The sequence below is a fragment of the Brienomyrus brachyistius genome, chromosome 3 (assembly GCF_023856365.1).
Source record: "Brienomyrus brachyistius isolate T26 chromosome 3, BBRACH_0.4, whole genome shotgun sequence".
Classification (NCBI taxonomy): Eukaryota; Metazoa; Chordata; class Actinopteri; order Osteoglossiformes; family Mormyridae; genus Brienomyrus; species Brienomyrus brachyistius.
In genome coordinates, this window is record NC_064535.1 from 31,757,662 (window position 1) to 31,774,913 (window position 17,252).

At 44.2% G+C, this 17,252-nt stretch overlaps 1 protein-coding gene across 1 annotated transcript in view; it reads left to right on the forward strand.

Moving 5' to 3' along the window:
• cdk17 (cyclin-dependent kinase 17) overlaps positions 1–15,621 on the forward strand; it is a 46,164-nt gene extending 30,543 nt beyond the window's left edge. The window contains exons 5-17 of the mRNA XM_049008112.1: positions 2,073–2,198; positions 3,643–3,699; positions 3,896–4,010; positions 4,116–4,210; positions 4,354–4,416; positions 5,197–5,320; positions 5,415–5,535; positions 6,023–6,120; positions 6,797–6,902; positions 12,206–12,248; positions 12,965–13,055; positions 13,445–13,522; positions 13,715–15,621. Coding sequence (XP_048864069.1) covers positions 2,073–2,198; positions 3,643–3,699; positions 3,896–4,010; positions 4,116–4,210; positions 4,354–4,416; positions 5,197–5,320; positions 5,415–5,535; positions 6,023–6,120; positions 6,797–6,902; positions 12,206–12,248; positions 12,965–13,055; positions 13,445–13,522; positions 13,715–13,752 — 1,155 coding nt within the window. The 3' untranslated portion in view covers positions 13,753–15,621. The remainder of the gene's footprint in view (positions 1–2,072; positions 2,199–3,642; positions 3,700–3,895; positions 4,011–4,115; positions 4,211–4,353; positions 4,417–5,196; positions 5,321–5,414; positions 5,536–6,022; positions 6,121–6,796; positions 6,903–12,205; positions 12,249–12,964; positions 13,056–13,444; positions 13,523–13,714) is intronic.
• Positions 15,622–17,252: the final 1,631 nt, after the last annotated feature.

Sequence of the window (17,252 nt, forward strand, 5' to 3'; positions counted from 1 at the left end):
GAGCAAGTTCTTCTAAAGTCTTTCATATTTCTAGTTTAATCTAATTGGTCTTTACTTCCAGTCCTTTGCCCAATCAGAAATGCTACAAAACCAGCAATCATCGCTGCCTTCTGTCTTCAGGAAGATGAATGACAGGCTGTAAGCAAAAAAAGATGCAGATGATGAGAAGCAGTGTTTAGAGATTGGTGCACAGAAAAGCGTGCAACGAGCTCCCTGTGCTTATGTTATCTGAGTGCCCTTCAGCAAAGCACCCACAATGGCATGTTACAGAAAGTGTCAAGTTTTAAATAGTATTAAATATGCTGGTCTGAGTTCATCCCATTAAAAACCGCTCTGCTGCTATAGACAGACAGCCTCCCCCCCCCAGCCAGTCTGTTATCGAGCCATGGTGATGCACGAGCGGACTCTAATATCAGTCTTGCTATTTCAATGGAGCGTACTGGAGGTGAGGTTACACCAGCGTGAGGAAGTCCTGCGGATTCAGAGGGCTGGGTTTGCGGGTGAGGAGCGAAAATGGTGCTGCCCCTGGGAGCAACTCTAAGCACTCGTGTCTGTAAATGCTCCCTGAATTTAGGGCAGTAAATTTTACAAGGAGTCACCTTTTAGTAAGGTTGCCGTTCAACCCGCCCCACAAAATTTATTTCTGGCTACGGGCCTGGTCATATCTGACTGTGGTAGCTCTGTGCAGGCCATGGTTTTAAGGTGTCTGGCCCAGTTCCTGCTATCCTTCTTCTTTCTCATCCAGATGTTTTTGCAGTCATGGGCTGGCCACCATTTGCTGCAGTGACCTAACTCCACCATCGGAGTCTGGCAGGCATCTGTCAGCCCAGGGTTATTCAAATCGCAGTCCTTGAGGTCCAAGCACTGCTGGTTTTCCAGCCTTCCTTTACCTGTGAGCTAGGTGTGAAGCCTCTGACCAATCAGAATCAGTAATTATTAAACTACCTACTTGGGAGAACTGAAAACAAGGCCTGGATTTGGAATCGAGGTCCAGATTTCAAAATATCATGCCAGCCAGCTGACCAAAGTTGGCAGCCCTGTGAGGTGGCTCTCTGCACTTGTAAAGCATAGAGAAACAACACCAACCTCGCTGCTGTGGTACATGTACAGAGAATATCATAATAATTTATATTATTATCATGTATTATTTCTAAAAATGTAAATACAACATTTTGTGTGTGTGTGTGTGTGTGTGTGTGTGTGTGTGTGTGTGTGTGTGCGTGTGCAAAGTATGAGGCTTGACCAGAGAACTATGAATGTTTCCATGTACACATACGTAGAGTGGATACGCTGGTGTTGTGCTTTTGCGGAGAATTATGAACTAGCCTTAATACAACCCAGGGCTGATTATGCCTCCCTCCACCTCCAGGGGGCTCCCAGGCACACAAAGTAGAAGAAGCAGTCCACAGTTTAACAGGGAGAGCACCCCCTTTTGGTTAAATGGAATAATGCAGTATGCTTGTCTTAGAGTATCCTGCGCCTGTACCAGCGTGTCACATGTGTTGTGTGCACCACAGTGGAAAAGTGGTTTGGTTTGTTATAGTGGAAAATCCGGTGTCATTTAGTAGCAGGTGCCTCAGTTTTGTGGGGATAGAAAATATTAAAGGGGTATCATTGAGTGGTATCTAAGATGTCACCATCCCACTGTGTCTATATTAGGCTGTGAAAGTCACAGTGGGCACAGTGGTGTGCATATGCCTGCAGTCAACATTTCAAGTGCATGGGATGTGCAGCTGTGCGTGCAGCCTGCGGAAACCTGCACGTGGGTTCACAATGCTTTGTGGGGTAACACTGACGACCCACGCATGACCACTTCCCTTGCAGATGCTTTGGAGGTGAGTGACCGGCCTAGACCGGCCTCATCAGCTGTTGTATAGCACAATGTGAGCCGCATACTACTTCTAGTTACGAGGCCAGTTTTTATGTAGCATGCTGGCAGTTTTGTTTTTCGGAGTTGTAACCTGGCACCTGTCTGTCCAGTTTCCCAGACATCATGAAACTGTTAACAAAAACGGTGTCCTGTAGACCGAGTGTGTGGGTCGTCATCGCACTTTCTCCCTTCCTCACTCTAGGACCTGAACAAGCGCCTCTCACTGCCAGCAGACATTCGCATACCTGATGGTTACCTGGAGAAGCTGCAACTCAACAGTCCTCCGTTCGACCAGCCTCTCAGCCGCCGATCCCGCAGGGCCTCCCTGGTGAGGGAACAGGACCCCCCCCCCCCCCCCAATATGTCTACTCTAGCTATGCCCTCTACTCCCATCCTAAAACCTCCTGGTCCCTCCTCTGCTGCTTGTCCCCTTTCTGAGCCTAAAGCCCTACCCACAAAACCATTGGGCAGCTCATCTCTTCATTTCTCAGCCCTGCCTCCTAGCTCCACCTACTTGCATGGTGTCCATGGCCATCCTCTACACTAACATGACACTAGATACACCAGCATGGTGGCTATCGGATTCCAGTCTGATCACAACACACCACGACCACGCATTTCTCATGGTCGACGGGGCAGCATTGAATGGCATAATGACAACACTGCAGGCCCACCTGCCTTTGCACCTTTAATCAGAACGTTCTGTAAGTGTGGCCTTGTGGATTTGAGGGGGAAAGCTAAGTACCACATTATCCCTCTCCAGCTTGTCACGTGAATGCAGCTCGGCTGCTGATGAAAAATACATGAGCCTAATTACAGAGTTAATAGGGTGCTGTGAGTGTCATACCCCCGGGCACTTGTGTATGTGTATATGTGTGATTGGACGTGCGTGTGCACGTGTATGTGGCTCTCTGTCCACGTGTGTGGGTTTGTATTTGTCACATTGGGGACCAAATGTCCCCACAACATGCTAAAACTTCTTACTATTTAGCTTGTGGGGACATTATTTAGGACCCAGCAATATAAACCTCAGTTTAATAAAAATCTATGAATGTAATCAAAAAAACTAAAAATGCCAAATGTCTTGTATTTTGGGTAGGTTACTTATAGCTTAATTTAGGGCTGGGAAGGTTAAGGTTGTCTTTGTTGGGATTAGGCTTATTCCGTTAGAAATGAATGGAGAGTCCCCACAATGATATAGAATAAGTGAGTATAGTGTTGTGTGTATTTGTGTGTGTGTATACATTCAGTTCCCTCTATATGAGAGAGATAGAATCTGCCAAAATGTGCTTGTAACTGTGTGTGATCAGACCACATGATGTGCTCCACACCACTATAAAGTCTTTGAGTAAGGCTCCCCTATTCTCTCTGTCTCTCCCCCTCCCCTCCTCTGTCTGGCTCTGCCATTGTTGTTGTTCACAGCTTCTGCATTTAAATGGCCAGCCGCACTGTTTTCCTCTCTATTGTTCCGCTTCCGTCATCCATCTCCCACATGCCCCTCCCACCCCCTGTGCTCACGGCAGGGGCAACGGTGCCCCCTGCTGCCTGTAAAAAGTGACGCTGCCCCCTCCACCGCTGTAGAGATCGGCGTATTGACAAACGACCCAGCATAAAATGAAATTAGCTTTTGACATGCAGGAGACTGAGTGCATTGCAGAGATGTGTGTGGCAGAGATAAGCCCCCACCCCCAGCACTGCCGCAACCAGGCCTGTTTGGCATCAGCCGGGACAGGAATCTCATTAACTCTCTTCTACCCCCTTTTGTGTTCCAGTCGGAAATTGGATTTGGGAAGCTGGAGACATACATAAAGCTGGACAAACTGGGAGAGGTGAGCGGCCACTGTCAGGATCAGGCCCCAGCACAAGCAGATGCTGGACCCGGCCTCACATGTACTGTCATTAGATAATAACAGGGCAGTCTCTGCTCATTGTGAATATGGTGTGCCCAAGTCGTGTCATATCTTGCCTACCCCTTGGCAGCATTTGTCATGCCTGACTGGTCTGCCTCCCCCCACCCCCACCTAGGGGACCTATGCCACGGTTTTTAAGGGAAGGAGCAAGCTTACCGATAACCTGGTGGCTCTGAAGGAGATTCGCCTGGAGCACGAGGAGGGGGCCCCTTGCACCGCCATCCGGGAGGGTGAGGATTCGCGTCTCTCTCACCTCTCCCAGGATGACCCCTTATCCCACCCCCTGAACTCTCACCTCTTTCCCTGTTTGACAGTCTGACCTTTCTCACCCTCAGTGTCGCTCCTGAAGGACCTGAAACATGCCAACATTGTGACGTTACATGACATTGTCCACACAGACAAGTCCCTGACGCTGGTCTTCGAATACCTGGTAAGATGACCTTCTGCTCTCTTTGTCTGTGAACCTGTCTCCCTAATTCCCCATTTCAGCTTCATCCTACTGGCTCTGTACTGTAAAGAGGCACCACCTCCCATGACAACTTCCCGTCTTGAATAGCCTTTCTGCCTGTGCAGGACAAGGATCTGAAGCAGTACATGGATGACTGTGGAAACATCATGAGCATGCATAATGTGAAGGTAACTCCATCAGCCATGCAGACTTGGTTGTGTGTGTGTGTGTGTGTGTGTGTGTGTGTGTGTGTGTGAACTCTGAGAACGCTGTTGGGTTTTCCCCAGTCACCTCCAAGATCATCAGCTGGATGATGCTGGCTTGTCTGATGACAAATATTGTCGGTCTCATAGCAGGAAGCAGAGCTAATCCCAGAAGTGGAATGGTACTCTGTCTTTACATAGCATGTATGACGTAAATACATTGTCTCAATCAAAGTTAAGCCTGTGTTTTTAAAAAGGGTGCGGCCTTTGTGGACCATTGTGTCTCCTGCAGTCAGTCTCGTGTTAATGGATAAAGCTGAACCATCCATTTGCTGTCAAGCAGTTCAAAACCCAGCACCAAAAAAACACACCAAGGTTGTTTAGACCACCCAGACATGCAGTACAATTGACCAGCGATTACTTTGTGACCAAACCTGTATTTAAGTTATCAAATATTCTAAACAGCAGTTGGTATTTGTCACAGTACCAACTGAGTAATTAAAAATTAATCAGTTAAATGAGATATAATTGATATCTTTTACATTTGTTGAGGAGCAGAATTGAGTAACAATACGTGAATGGATTCCCATTTTTTCTTAAAGTGTCCATGTTGACATGGGAAAGGGAATTCTTGAAACTCACAGTTTCAGAGGAGGAGAAGGGGAGGAAGGGAGCCCATTCCCACGGGTGGCTCATGTCTGACTTCCATGCAAGCCGGAGCTTCAGCTTTGCCTGCCCTGACATGCCTTGCTCATTTGTCCCCAGATCTTCCTGTTCCAGATCCTGCGAGGCTTGGCCTACTGCCACAGACGGAAGGTGCTGCATCGTGACCTCAAGCCCCAGAACCTACTGATTAATGAGCGTGGGGAGCTCAAGCTGGCTGACTTTGGTGTGTGCCACCCCCTGAACCCCCCCAACCCACCACCGTGGTGTGAGAGCATGGACGTGCACACTGACCCAGATGCCTGCCTGTTTTTGTCCAGGTTTAGCCCGGGCCAAGTCCGTGCCCACCAAAACGTACTCCAATGAGGTGGTGACGCTGTGGTACCGGCCCCCGGATGTGCTCCTCGGGTCCTCGGAGTACTCCACACAGATCGACATGTGGTGAGTGGACTGGGCTGATCAAGAGCCCTTTGCTCATTGGCTCCTCCTGCTGGCTGCCTTCCAGCTCTGTCCTGGGTGTTTTTCCATGGAAAAGGCATTCATCTATCGGGCAAGTTGGGACTTTTCAGTATCAGTATCAGAATCTGCATACACCACAGGCCTGAGGTGAAGACGGGTCTGAATAGAGAAATCTGTGTATATCTGTGTACACAATTTATATTGTTATATTTTATTCAGATGACCCTATATTGATAATCCCTAAAGAACAGATGTGACTGCATTAAATGCTTTTGTTTTTAGACTTTTTTGTTTTTGAGAAAGATTAGATGAGATGAGTCACTCATTTACTCAGAATGTGTTTGGAAATCTTAATTTCAAGTTACTGGGAAACTCCCTTAAAAATTTATATTGGAAACATGTATGTCCACATCTACGTGCCCATCTTCTGCGTCGTGGTCATGTGACCAGCAGTGGTTCTCTGCTGCAGGGGCGTGGGCTGCATATTCTACGAGATGGCCGCAGGCAGGCCCCTGTTCCCAGGTTCCACGGTGGAGGACGAGCTGCACCTGATTTTCCGGCTGCTGGGTAAGCGAGCCTTGAGGGGACAAGAACCTAAACTGCAGACATTCAGTTAAATACACCAGGAGAAATGACTGTCAGACTCATTGCTGGCAGAATTATAGTGTGTTGGTGATTACCAGTTGGGCTAGCTCATTGTCTGTTAAGAGATGTTGGTTTTTATCTGTGGAATTCAGCCAATGGCAGTGCCAGCATAGAGTCATCCTACACCCAGTAGATTAGCTTAATTTTTCAACTTACCCCCGGTGCAAGTTAGAAAAATGTAACATTGACATAAATATTAAGTAGACCAATTTCCCTCTTGGGTTATTTTAAAATAATGACTGGTTTGAATTTGTTATTCTAAATTTAACTATATTTTTTACTGCAGCTGTGTTTTGGGATTTATTAGAATTCAAGTTAATCCAATTAGTGTTAGTGTCATGGGATAATACCTCATTCTCTGGTGTAGTTTCCATAGTCACAGATATTCAAAAGTGCGATATGTATGAGAGCAGAATAGAAAGTCCCCTGTAGCAGAGCATCAGTCCCGACATTGTTTTGGCAGCCAGGAGATCCCTGTGAACGACTTCCACAGCACCCTCTAGTGTCCACCAATGACATAAGGAATGTTTTGCTGCCATATGCAGACAGCTAAGCTTAAAGGAAATTAACAAACATTCTTTTTTTTTTTAACTTGCAGGGACACCTTCAGAGGACAATTGGCCAGGAATCTCATCAATTGAAGAGTTTAAATCTTACAATTTTCCCAAATACAAACCGCAGCCTTTCATCAACCACGCCCCAAGGTTGTGCTCTCGCCGTTGCATTTTGTGTGTTATCACTTATTTCTGACAGTGTGCTGCGTCTGTTTCAGATTGCATGCCTCGGGTCCCTGTGTGTTTTCTGTTGCTGAAAATGAGGCTTCGCTCTTATGACAGACCTTTGCTCTCAATGCATGGGAGCTGTGGTGTGGGTGGAGTATTGTGTGAGACCCCCAGGAATTGTGGGGGTCTTTCCTTCCACAACCACCCCTCCTGACCCCGTTCTCATTAGCTAGCTAAAATGAGCCGCTCTCAGAGATAAGAGACACAGTACTACAAAATAGCATGCATAATCTGGTGCACGGTAGCTCTGCGGATATCATCCCCCATTAAAAGAGTCTCCCGCGTTTGGGTCGCTTGACTTCCATGCCACAGTGGAGAAGAGGATAAAATTGATCTAGACGTCTAGTTCCAAATTAAACACGACAGCGGCGATATCACCTTTGAGTAGTGTTGCCAGGTCCAGCAAAAATATCCAGTTCAGGGTCTGCTTAAAATCTGCCCTATGGAAGTTGAAGCTAGCCCAGTATTTGAAACCCCAGTATACTCTATCTTAAAGAAATAAACCAGTATTTTGCATGATGATTACATTCAAATGTTCAACATTTTAAAACCACAGTACACAATGACATCACATAGATAGACCCCAACGCGTCTGATGTACTTAATTTTAGGTTTATAATGGAATATATATTTGCCGTAAGATTGCTAGCATCAGTCTGACAGTGTAAGGGTCACGCCAGATGCATGAGAATTTGGCAACCCTGCTTTCCATGTGCTTCTGTCTCTGACTTTCGGTGGCTCGCGATTCAGTATTACTCAGCAGTAGGAGCCACTTGCATTCATAATAATTAATTTCTTTTTCCACAAAAATTCCGCTGCTGCGAAATATTATGAAAGCACCCAAGAAACTAACGACCTCCTAATATTTACCCGCAACTGTATTTTCAAAATCGCCCAACTGAGCAGGAAAACCGCGGACCTGGCAACTCTCCCTTTGACGCTGATTAGCGGGGTTACCATACGTTCACACCGCGGGCGGCAAAACGACCGGAAGTCATTTATTCCGCCATGCGACTAGGAGCTATGAGGCGCCAAACCGAGCAAAACCCGAATGCAAATCGCGAGAGGAAACAAACGCATGTACGCGAGAGATGTTGAAAATGCGTGCAAGCGACAGATTTACAGCGCAAGAGATGTTGAAAATGCGCCACAGAGGATGAGGTCTAAGGGACGGTATAATACTCAAAATATATCTATAAATAAATGGATAAAAGCTTCAGCGAGTAATTAAATGTGCCCTGTTATTTTAAATGATTTCGTGAATGGCATGCTTAATATAACGTTTGTATTCTACCTATAATCTTGAAATAGTATTTCATAATAATGTTGTGATTCTCATTAGTAATTATTACAAATATTTTACATAATAGAAATTATTCATTAAATAATTCGAATTATATTTCAAAGTTCAAATTTTCACATTGATGTATTTCGGAATGACGGTTTCCCGAACCAGCTTTTTTTTTCATAATAATAGTGCGCTCTGTCAGCAAGGGAGTGAAGTCGAGCTTTTGCTTGAATTAAGTGTTGCGAGAATGTCTTCACGGTGACTGAATACAGAAACATCGAAAATAAGGAACGCCCTCGGGGAATAAGCCGTAAGACAGAATACCTGTTGACATGCTATTTTTTTACCCTCTAAACAAGGTAAAAACAACCATCTTCAAGGACTTCAGCCAGTGAATTCCATAGATTTGCATCTGTTTGCGTACTGCGAAATAACGTTTCGTTAGAGGATATGCAAGCAATTACGCACATTTCAGTGCATTTAACACGCGATATTAATTATTGATACTTTATTGATTTTTAAATTTTTATTCACACGTTTGCTCTTTCATATATTAATAAGCTGCTGATGTTCTTCTGATTAAACTCTTTTTCTCCACAACACCCAAAAATAAGTTTGAATGACATATTATACGTAGAAGACCATCGTTATTAAATATAATACATTTTACGGAATTATTTAAAAATAAAAGCATACATTTCATTATTGAAATATTTATTCATTTGTGGATACGTGTATTTCATTATGGCGTTCCATAAAACTCTCCCTCTCTCGCGCACACTAATAAAAAGAATAATAACTCGGTCTCTCTTGCTCTCGGTCAATGTCTTTTGCGTACGCTCCGATTGCTCGCGCGCACTTTCAACATCTCTCGCGTAGATTCATTCCCCCTCACGATTTTCCCTCGGCTTTTGTCCGGTTTCTCGCGTCATAAATTAATTAATTGATTGACTGATTACTCAGTTCTGTCTGGCAACACTATCGCCTCCTGTGACAAGCCGTTTTAACATTTAATCGCTGGACTGGATATGTATTGCAGATATCTCTAATTCAATTGAATACTTCCTAGTCAAAAAAAAAAAAAGCATTTTAGATATCCATATCGTCATTCTTCCTAGGAGATATTACGTCACTTTTGCCATTCATGTCTATTGGGCTTTTAATTTAAGATATTCACAATTATATTTCAGATATCCAGAATGTTTCTTTACTGAGTAAACTACTAGGAAAAACTCCCATTTCATATATCTACAATCCAATTTTTACTAGTCATAAGTCAGGTGAGCTATTTTGGCATATTATCCTTTTGGATATTAAGAATTCCCATCTTACTAGAAAAATGACGTGTCTTCCGCCAGTATGTTTCCCTGTCGTCATTTCAAATCTCTAGAACGGCGGTGCGACATACATCCGGTAAAATATAAGGCAGCTAAGTTATTGATGCCATCCATACTGTTGCTATGACAGTTCCCTATAAACTCCTTATTACAAATAAATTAATAACAACATACGTTTTAATAGAAAGCTAATAACTTGGACGGTAAACTATAAAACTTTCTTTGTATCATCCGCCTCACGTTGCTGAATTTACGTATAATTTTTACTGTTAATGCAGCAGAACAGAAAGTGATCAGCATGATACGTTTAGCTCATCTGCACTGTTCAGCACAAATACAGACTCCAGTGCAATTAAATCAATATTAGCGAGATATACCAGTTTTGCTCCAGTTTCATTTTTGATTTGATCACCGAGACCAAAGCTGACAGACAGACAGCTAGTGCAAGTGGCATGTCAAGGGGCTGTCAGCTGTTCGCAGTCAGTACATGGGATAGTCATTCATTCACAAAATGCATAATTTTGACCAGAGCATGTAAGTGGAGCTCATCGCTCACGGAGCTGTACGCTCCTCCAGCTCCCCCCACTAACAGCCGCTTTGCTCATTATCGCCCCCTTCTCGGGTCAATTTTAATCCCGCAACAAGGAAATCGCTCACCGAAAACAATTTGCATCATATTTTAATTTTAGCTTAAACTTTAGCCTGGCATCAAAATAAATGACCAGTCAAATCCACATTGAAGTAGAAATGGTTTATTTCTGGCTCAGTCATGCTTCAGACACAGGGTGTGAGCTGGTGTGGTACAGTCCGGGTATACGAAAGTGGAACGAGTGATGAGGTGACGCTAATTGTGGATAGTCAATGGACCCATTTTATGTTAAGACGGCATCCTATCTACTCAACAGATATCCACAATGCAATTGCGGATATCTACAATTGCATTGTGGATATCTGTTGAGTAGATAGGATGCCGTCTTAACATAAAATGGGTTCCTAGTCATAATTCTAGTTGTAGACATCTGCAATTGCATTTTTACTAGTCATAACATGAATTGTGGATATCTGTAATGCCATTTTTACTATTCCCAATGTATTTTTGGATATTCAAAATTATAAATATATACATGAATGGCAAAAGTGACGTAATTTCTCCTAGGAAGAATGTCATTGTGGATATCAGAAATGCTCTTTTTGACTAGGAAGAATTAAATTACGGATATCTGCAATACATATCCAATCTAGCGATTAAATGTTAAAACCGCCACTTATCTTTAAATCTTTACAAAGTATATCTTCAATGGAATTGTGACTAGGAGAAATAGTTTTAGATATCTTGAAATACATTTTCTACTAGGAAGAATGTGATTATGGATGTCTGTAATTACCATTCTGACTAGTAAGTATACAGTTTTAACTAAGAGAAAATCTATTGTTAATATCTATAATGTAATGGATAGGAGTGTGACTTGATTAAATGTTAAAACGGCTTGCCATAGCCACCGACAACGCCCGCCATGTGAGCGTACGGTTGCAGTTCAGCGGCGAGTGTCACTGAGCTGAGTATTTACGGCCCAATCACGTCTACAAACAACTAAGACTTGATCACAGTTGTACACCTGGACTTGTATTCAACTACCTCGCTTTGTAATGTGTCACACAGATCGTCTACTACATTAATTAAAATATCAGTCAACGTAGGTCGTGATTTTAAGTTCTCTGCGTTTTTGGCCATTTTTAACTGTGACCTCTCCGTAACTAGATGTCGGTGCTCTAAAGAACGTAACACTACGTATGTAGCAGAGTTCCCAACTTTAGTCACCTGGCTGGTGTGAGATTTTAAATTTCAGACCAGTCGGCACACAGATTTACCAGGTTTCTGTAAACCTTGTTAAGGTTACCAAACTACCACAACGCTATTGATGTAGTTAATTTTAGGTTTACAATGCAACAGTTGAACACTTCCTCCAAATTATTTGTATAAAAATGAATACCCGCCCGATATACGCTGAGCCAGCCCAAAATTTAACTACCCGCCAAAAGAAATCAAAAGAAGCCTGGCCAATCTGGCAACAGTGAGCGGCGAACGTACGCCGCCACCGTGCGTGCGCATGCACATGCCCCTGAACATCCGGCTAGGCACGCGCACGAATATGTCCAAAGCTGTCGTCGTATCTGCAAATACGTGGTTGTTTGTAGAGGGAGAAATAATATAAATATAAAACTCATTCCGCGGCATGAGAAATGTTATAGTGCTTAACATGTACAGTTTTAACCAGCAGTCTTTCAGTTTGGTTATTTAAGTTTATCCATTAAAAACGTTGCCCATGTCCATTGCTACATACTGCGTGTTATTATGCATATGCATTAATGTATTTCATTGTTGGTGTTTTTGTATCGCAGCCCCTTTATACCATTAATACACGTTACTATTCGCGTAGCTGTGCGTGCCCTCGGCCTGTGTATACTAGCGGTATTTTCTCTCTCTCTCTGCACTCCCGGGAGGAAATCCTGTGGAATGTATGAAACTGCGCTCAGCTTCCTTCCTTCCGCCCGCCATCCCTAGCGACGGCGCCCCTCATCTCCCTCCCCTTCTCTTTCAGGTTGGACACCGAAGGCATCGAACTCTTGTTAGCGTTTCTGAAAGTGAGTATTGCATATAGTTTCTCACCAGAGGGTGTGGCATGCTTGTACTGTACCAAAACGCCTCGTGCGTTTCCCCGGAGATTTTTTTCTCTTTTTTTCATACATCAGCAAATTTATATAATCTCTCCCCTGCCCTATTTTTGCATGGCCTGCTGCAGTCACCTAAGTGATACCATAAACCGCCAGGAGGTGGCGCCGTCAGTCATTGTTTTATTTATTTCTATTGTAATCATATGAACATACTACATTTTACACCTTAAAAATGCTTTCAATATCTAGTTTTTAAAAGTAGTGGTTAATTGTTTAATTTTTTTTGTCTTGGTGATTATCTTTGCATACATACTGACAAAATCACTAGCTTCTCCTTTGAGAGATAAATATATTTGGTATATTTATCAGAGGATTTTGAGTGTAGAAAATATTTGAAACTGATCAAGATTATCTACCCTGTATTTTGTAGTCAAATAGATTTAGCACAGTGTTGTTTACCTCTGTAGCTCTAGACTTCATGCTTTTTAAATGTTGAAATGCCAACAACCATAAACCTGTGCGCCTGTCGTGCAAGTCATTGTTTTGGTAGCAGTGCATGTGTGTGGCATAGATTGTGTTGGACTGCATCCTGAATGTGGAGGCCCTTAACCTCAGTACAGCAGACAGGCAGTACAATGCTTTTAAGAGGTCAGCTGGATTCATGTCTCTGTCTTTGTGCTTCCCAGTACGAGTCTAAGAAGAGGATCTCAGCCGACGAGTCCATGAAGCAGCCTTATTTCCACAGCCTGGGAATGAGGGTGCATGCGCTGCCGGAGGGTGAGGATGCTCTCTCTCTCTCACACACACACACACACACGGGCGCACACACACACACACACACACACACACACACACACACAAACAGACCTAGTGAGCGGAACAGGAAATGCACAGAAAGTAAATGGCACACAGATAAATGCAATCAGACTTCAGTCTCATGCATGCACACATACTTGTGTTCCTGCCTGGTAATGATTGTCTTTGGAGGGTCTTCCCATTGATCCTTTATTCTTAAACATACCCACACAAACTGTTCAACAGACTTTTGGCCTTTTTAAATACAATTTATTAAGAGGGGGAAAAAAAAGTATGTTAAGAAATGATATTTGATATCTCCAAAATCTGGATGTTTTAAAACCCTGCAACCGTGTTTCTCCCACAAACAGGTGCATCAATATTCACACTGAAGGAGATCCAGCTTCAGAAGGATCCAGGCTATCGGAGCTCTTCTTACCCAGAATCAGGTAAGGGCATCGAGCCGCTCCATTGAAACACGGCTGCTATGCCCAGACCCCAGAGGCCTCTCCTGGGCTTCCCCTTAGCCTCTGTGGGTGGTGAGGAGCGGCTGTAGTGAAACAACATCAAAGCCAGGGCTGAGGCGTGGGGCCGAGTGTTAACTGCGCATGACTGGCTCCCTTCTGCCCCTGTCTGTGCAGGAAACAGCAAGAACAGAAGACAAAGCATGCTCTTCTAGACTGGGACCCTCAGCTCCAAATGAAGACATCGATTTCTTCTCATGTATAAACTGACCCACCAGCCCTGGGGGGGAGGGAGGCGGGGAACATGCTTGTGGTGGGCTTCCCCTCTCCCATGCACGGCCCCCGATTCCAGGGGATCCCCCACCCCTTGTCCCCACCCCACTGGCGGATCCTTAGCGATCCCAAGTTTTCTTGCAGACCATGTGGACTGAAGGAGATGGACTGTAGGTGTTAATTTATTGGGGATGTCCTTTGCTGCTAAACTACTGTCTGTATTTAACACGCTTGTGTTATAATGTGACCTTGCTTGGTTACCACCTACCCCCCTCACCCCAGACTGGTCACAAAAATGATTTTGTTGATGGATGTTTTTGCTCTTGTTGCAGTTGTTGTTTTTGAGAATTCAATGGTTCTGGTGTCTTCTACAAAACTCCCGCTGGTTAACCTTGAGTTGTCCTGCATTGCCAGACCTTTAAATGAAATCTTCTGTTGTGTTTATTTTGATTTTTTTAAAGCTGTTGTTTGATCCCGAAGCAGCTGATATTTTCTTAGACTGAATGCTGCATTCTGGTCCCGGCTCGAGCGCTGTGTTTTTGTTCCAGGCTGCGACAGCATCTCTGCAGATGTCGTTACCGTGGTAATGGTGCTGTGTAGTCACATGACCCCATGCAACTCCACCCCCTACCCCAGTTCACCTTACTGTTGCCGAGCATTTCAAGAAGAATCCAACTGGATGGGATGCAATCCGCTGCCACAGGACAGTACTCCCCCCCCCCATGACCCACTCGTCTGTGAGGGGCATAGCAGTGCAGAAGGAAACGGGTGGTGGTGGCTGGCCGCCGCCGTGTTGAACCGCCGTTTGATGCAAGCCACACCCTGTGTTATAGAAACGGCTTAAACACTGGATCATTTCTAATGAACAGACGATGGGTTGCCACTTCTCTGGCCATGAGCCCCGACGGACGGATGGATGGATGGACTGTCTGCCTGCCGATTTTCTTCCCGCACGGCTTTGGACAGCTGGCTGGCCATGCCCCCTTATCTAGGGGGTGCCCCATGCCTCATCTCTGCTACCGTGCTCGTCCGCTTCTCTCTCTCGTGCACCTAGCTGTGTATATTCAGTTGTGTTAGCCTCTCTTCTGCAGTCTAGTTTAGCAGATCCTCAGTACCTGTAAATCTGTTTCTGTATCCAGATGGTTGGTCTGGTTAGCTGGTCATCAGGGGAGTATTAAAAAAAAAAAAAGAAAATATACTAGTAGTCACTGTACTAGACTTCAGGGCCGTGAACATCCAACTTCTTACAGAAAACGTTGTAGGTTATTTAACAGTGTTAAAAAAGGCATTTTGTATGTTACATTTTAACTTTATTTGTGAATAATTGTGTAACTGTGGCATGTTGGGGGGGGGGCATGATTTTTTTTCTTTTGTTATTTTTACAGAGGAGAAAAATGAATAATATGGAAAATATAGTGTAACAATTTGCATTGGACCACTATTTTACCACCAACCCCCATGGAGAATGCAAATGAAGAAAAATTTCAGATTGAAATTTTACATTTAACAGATCTTTGTGTTGCTTTCGACTGCCAGTAATATATTAATATTGTAACGTTGTACTTTTTTTCCCCGAGTGAGAGAGTGGTTTGATATTTTTTTTTCCTTTTTTTTTTTTTTACCCGTTTTGGTGTTACACGGGCAGAAGTCAACAGCGCATGGACCACTTAAATTTTTTTGTGTGTGTGTGTTGTTCTGCCCCACCTGGACCTCTGAGTCTCACAGTGAACAGCTTTGACCGTTTAACACTTTTTACTGGAGTTATTTATTTCTCATAACTATTGAAGTAAATTTAGTCCGTTTCATACAGACTTCTGCAGTGTTCGGTTGGTCTTTTAATTACCAGCTGTTTTGTCCCTGGTAAATTTGTAGGAGGTCTAAAATGAGGGCTTCAGATACAGTGTGTAGTATAAGGTTAAGGGTATTTGATAAAGCAGCAGTCTCTATGAAGATGGTAGCTCACTGCAATGGTCAGGCTTTCCTATATGGGGCGAGGGAATGCACCAGCTTCACGTATTTTGAAGAACGAGGATCTGATTTTTCATCAGAGCGTGTGTATGTCTGTGTGTGTGTAATATATAAATACATTGTTTCATTGCTTTAATAAAACCTGGCAGCAAGTAACATTGGTGGAGGAGCTGAAGCAGAAGCATTTACTGGTTTAGGGTTCAGAAACAGGGACGGATTATGGGTTGTGTGGGTCCCTGGGCAAAACGTTCGCGAGGGCCCCCCCCCCCCCCCCCCCCCCCCCCACCACTACCAGCAGCACAACCACCACAATGCAAGGGCCCTTGGCAGCCAAACGCCCTCCCTATAGGGTCAGGGGCCCTTGTAGGCAGAGGATCAAAGAATGTAGGCCCTCTAAAATAGACAAATGAAAATACATTGTTGATAAGCGTTGCAAATTGTTTTGGGCTAGGGGCCCCATGGGCCCCCTGCACCCCAAGGGCCCCTGGGCAGCGGCCCCGCTGGCCCGGTCCGTAATCCGTCCCTGTTCAGAAGTACTTGTATAGTGATACATAACCAGATTACTTCAGCATATTCACGTGTATGAAAAGGTAGTGTGAATAGGCTATAGAGGTACCCCCACAGGTCAGCAGCACCTTTAGAGGAAGCTGTGGAGTAAGTAACAGGCTGTCTTCAACAAACACTTGGCAACTATCTTGAAGGGAGTCAAGTGAGAGAGCTGTCAGGAGTTGAGGCCCTACAGTTACCAGGTGAGCTCTGGAATTTCACTGATCCAGGACCAGTGTGGTGTGGTCACAATGGAGAGAGATGTGTAATAGCAGGGATGGATGGATGGATGCATAAATGATCAAAGCTGGCCAAGAATGTTGTGTGGAGCAGTGTTGAGGTCCACTGGAGATCCTTCTTCTATAGGTTTAAGAGTTTGAGAGGAATTTTAACTTCTGAATGACATTTAGCGGATCCGGACTCTCAATGTTTCAAATTCAAATTCAGTAACTGCAAACCTTGAGATCCAGGGTTTCTTCACAGTTTAAATAGTTCAGTCCAACATATCAACTTCCTATTTTGATGAGCAACATTATCATTGTTGACTTTCATTATTACCAGTAAACAAAAAGCCGTGCACATCTTGACATCAGCTTCTGACGTACACAAACCTGAAGCCAAAGTTTTAGCAGTTTGTTAGTTCTACAAGGTCCCTAACAGGCTGCTTATAACCCTAGAGCTGAGAGCAGACACCCAACACAGAATAACAAGTTCAAGTTCTAGCTTTAATGGAGCTGGAGGTGAGTAAGAGAGAACCTTCTAGTTCGCTGTTGACTGGGGCCGTGTAGTACGAAGCAGGGTTACTGGCTTATCGGGGTAATTTCTCAGATTTAAGGTAGGCTGGGCAAAATGTAAGTGAACAAATATGTATTCTATTTAAACTGTGGCACCTTAAATCCAACAAGTTACCCCGATAAGCCAGTAACTC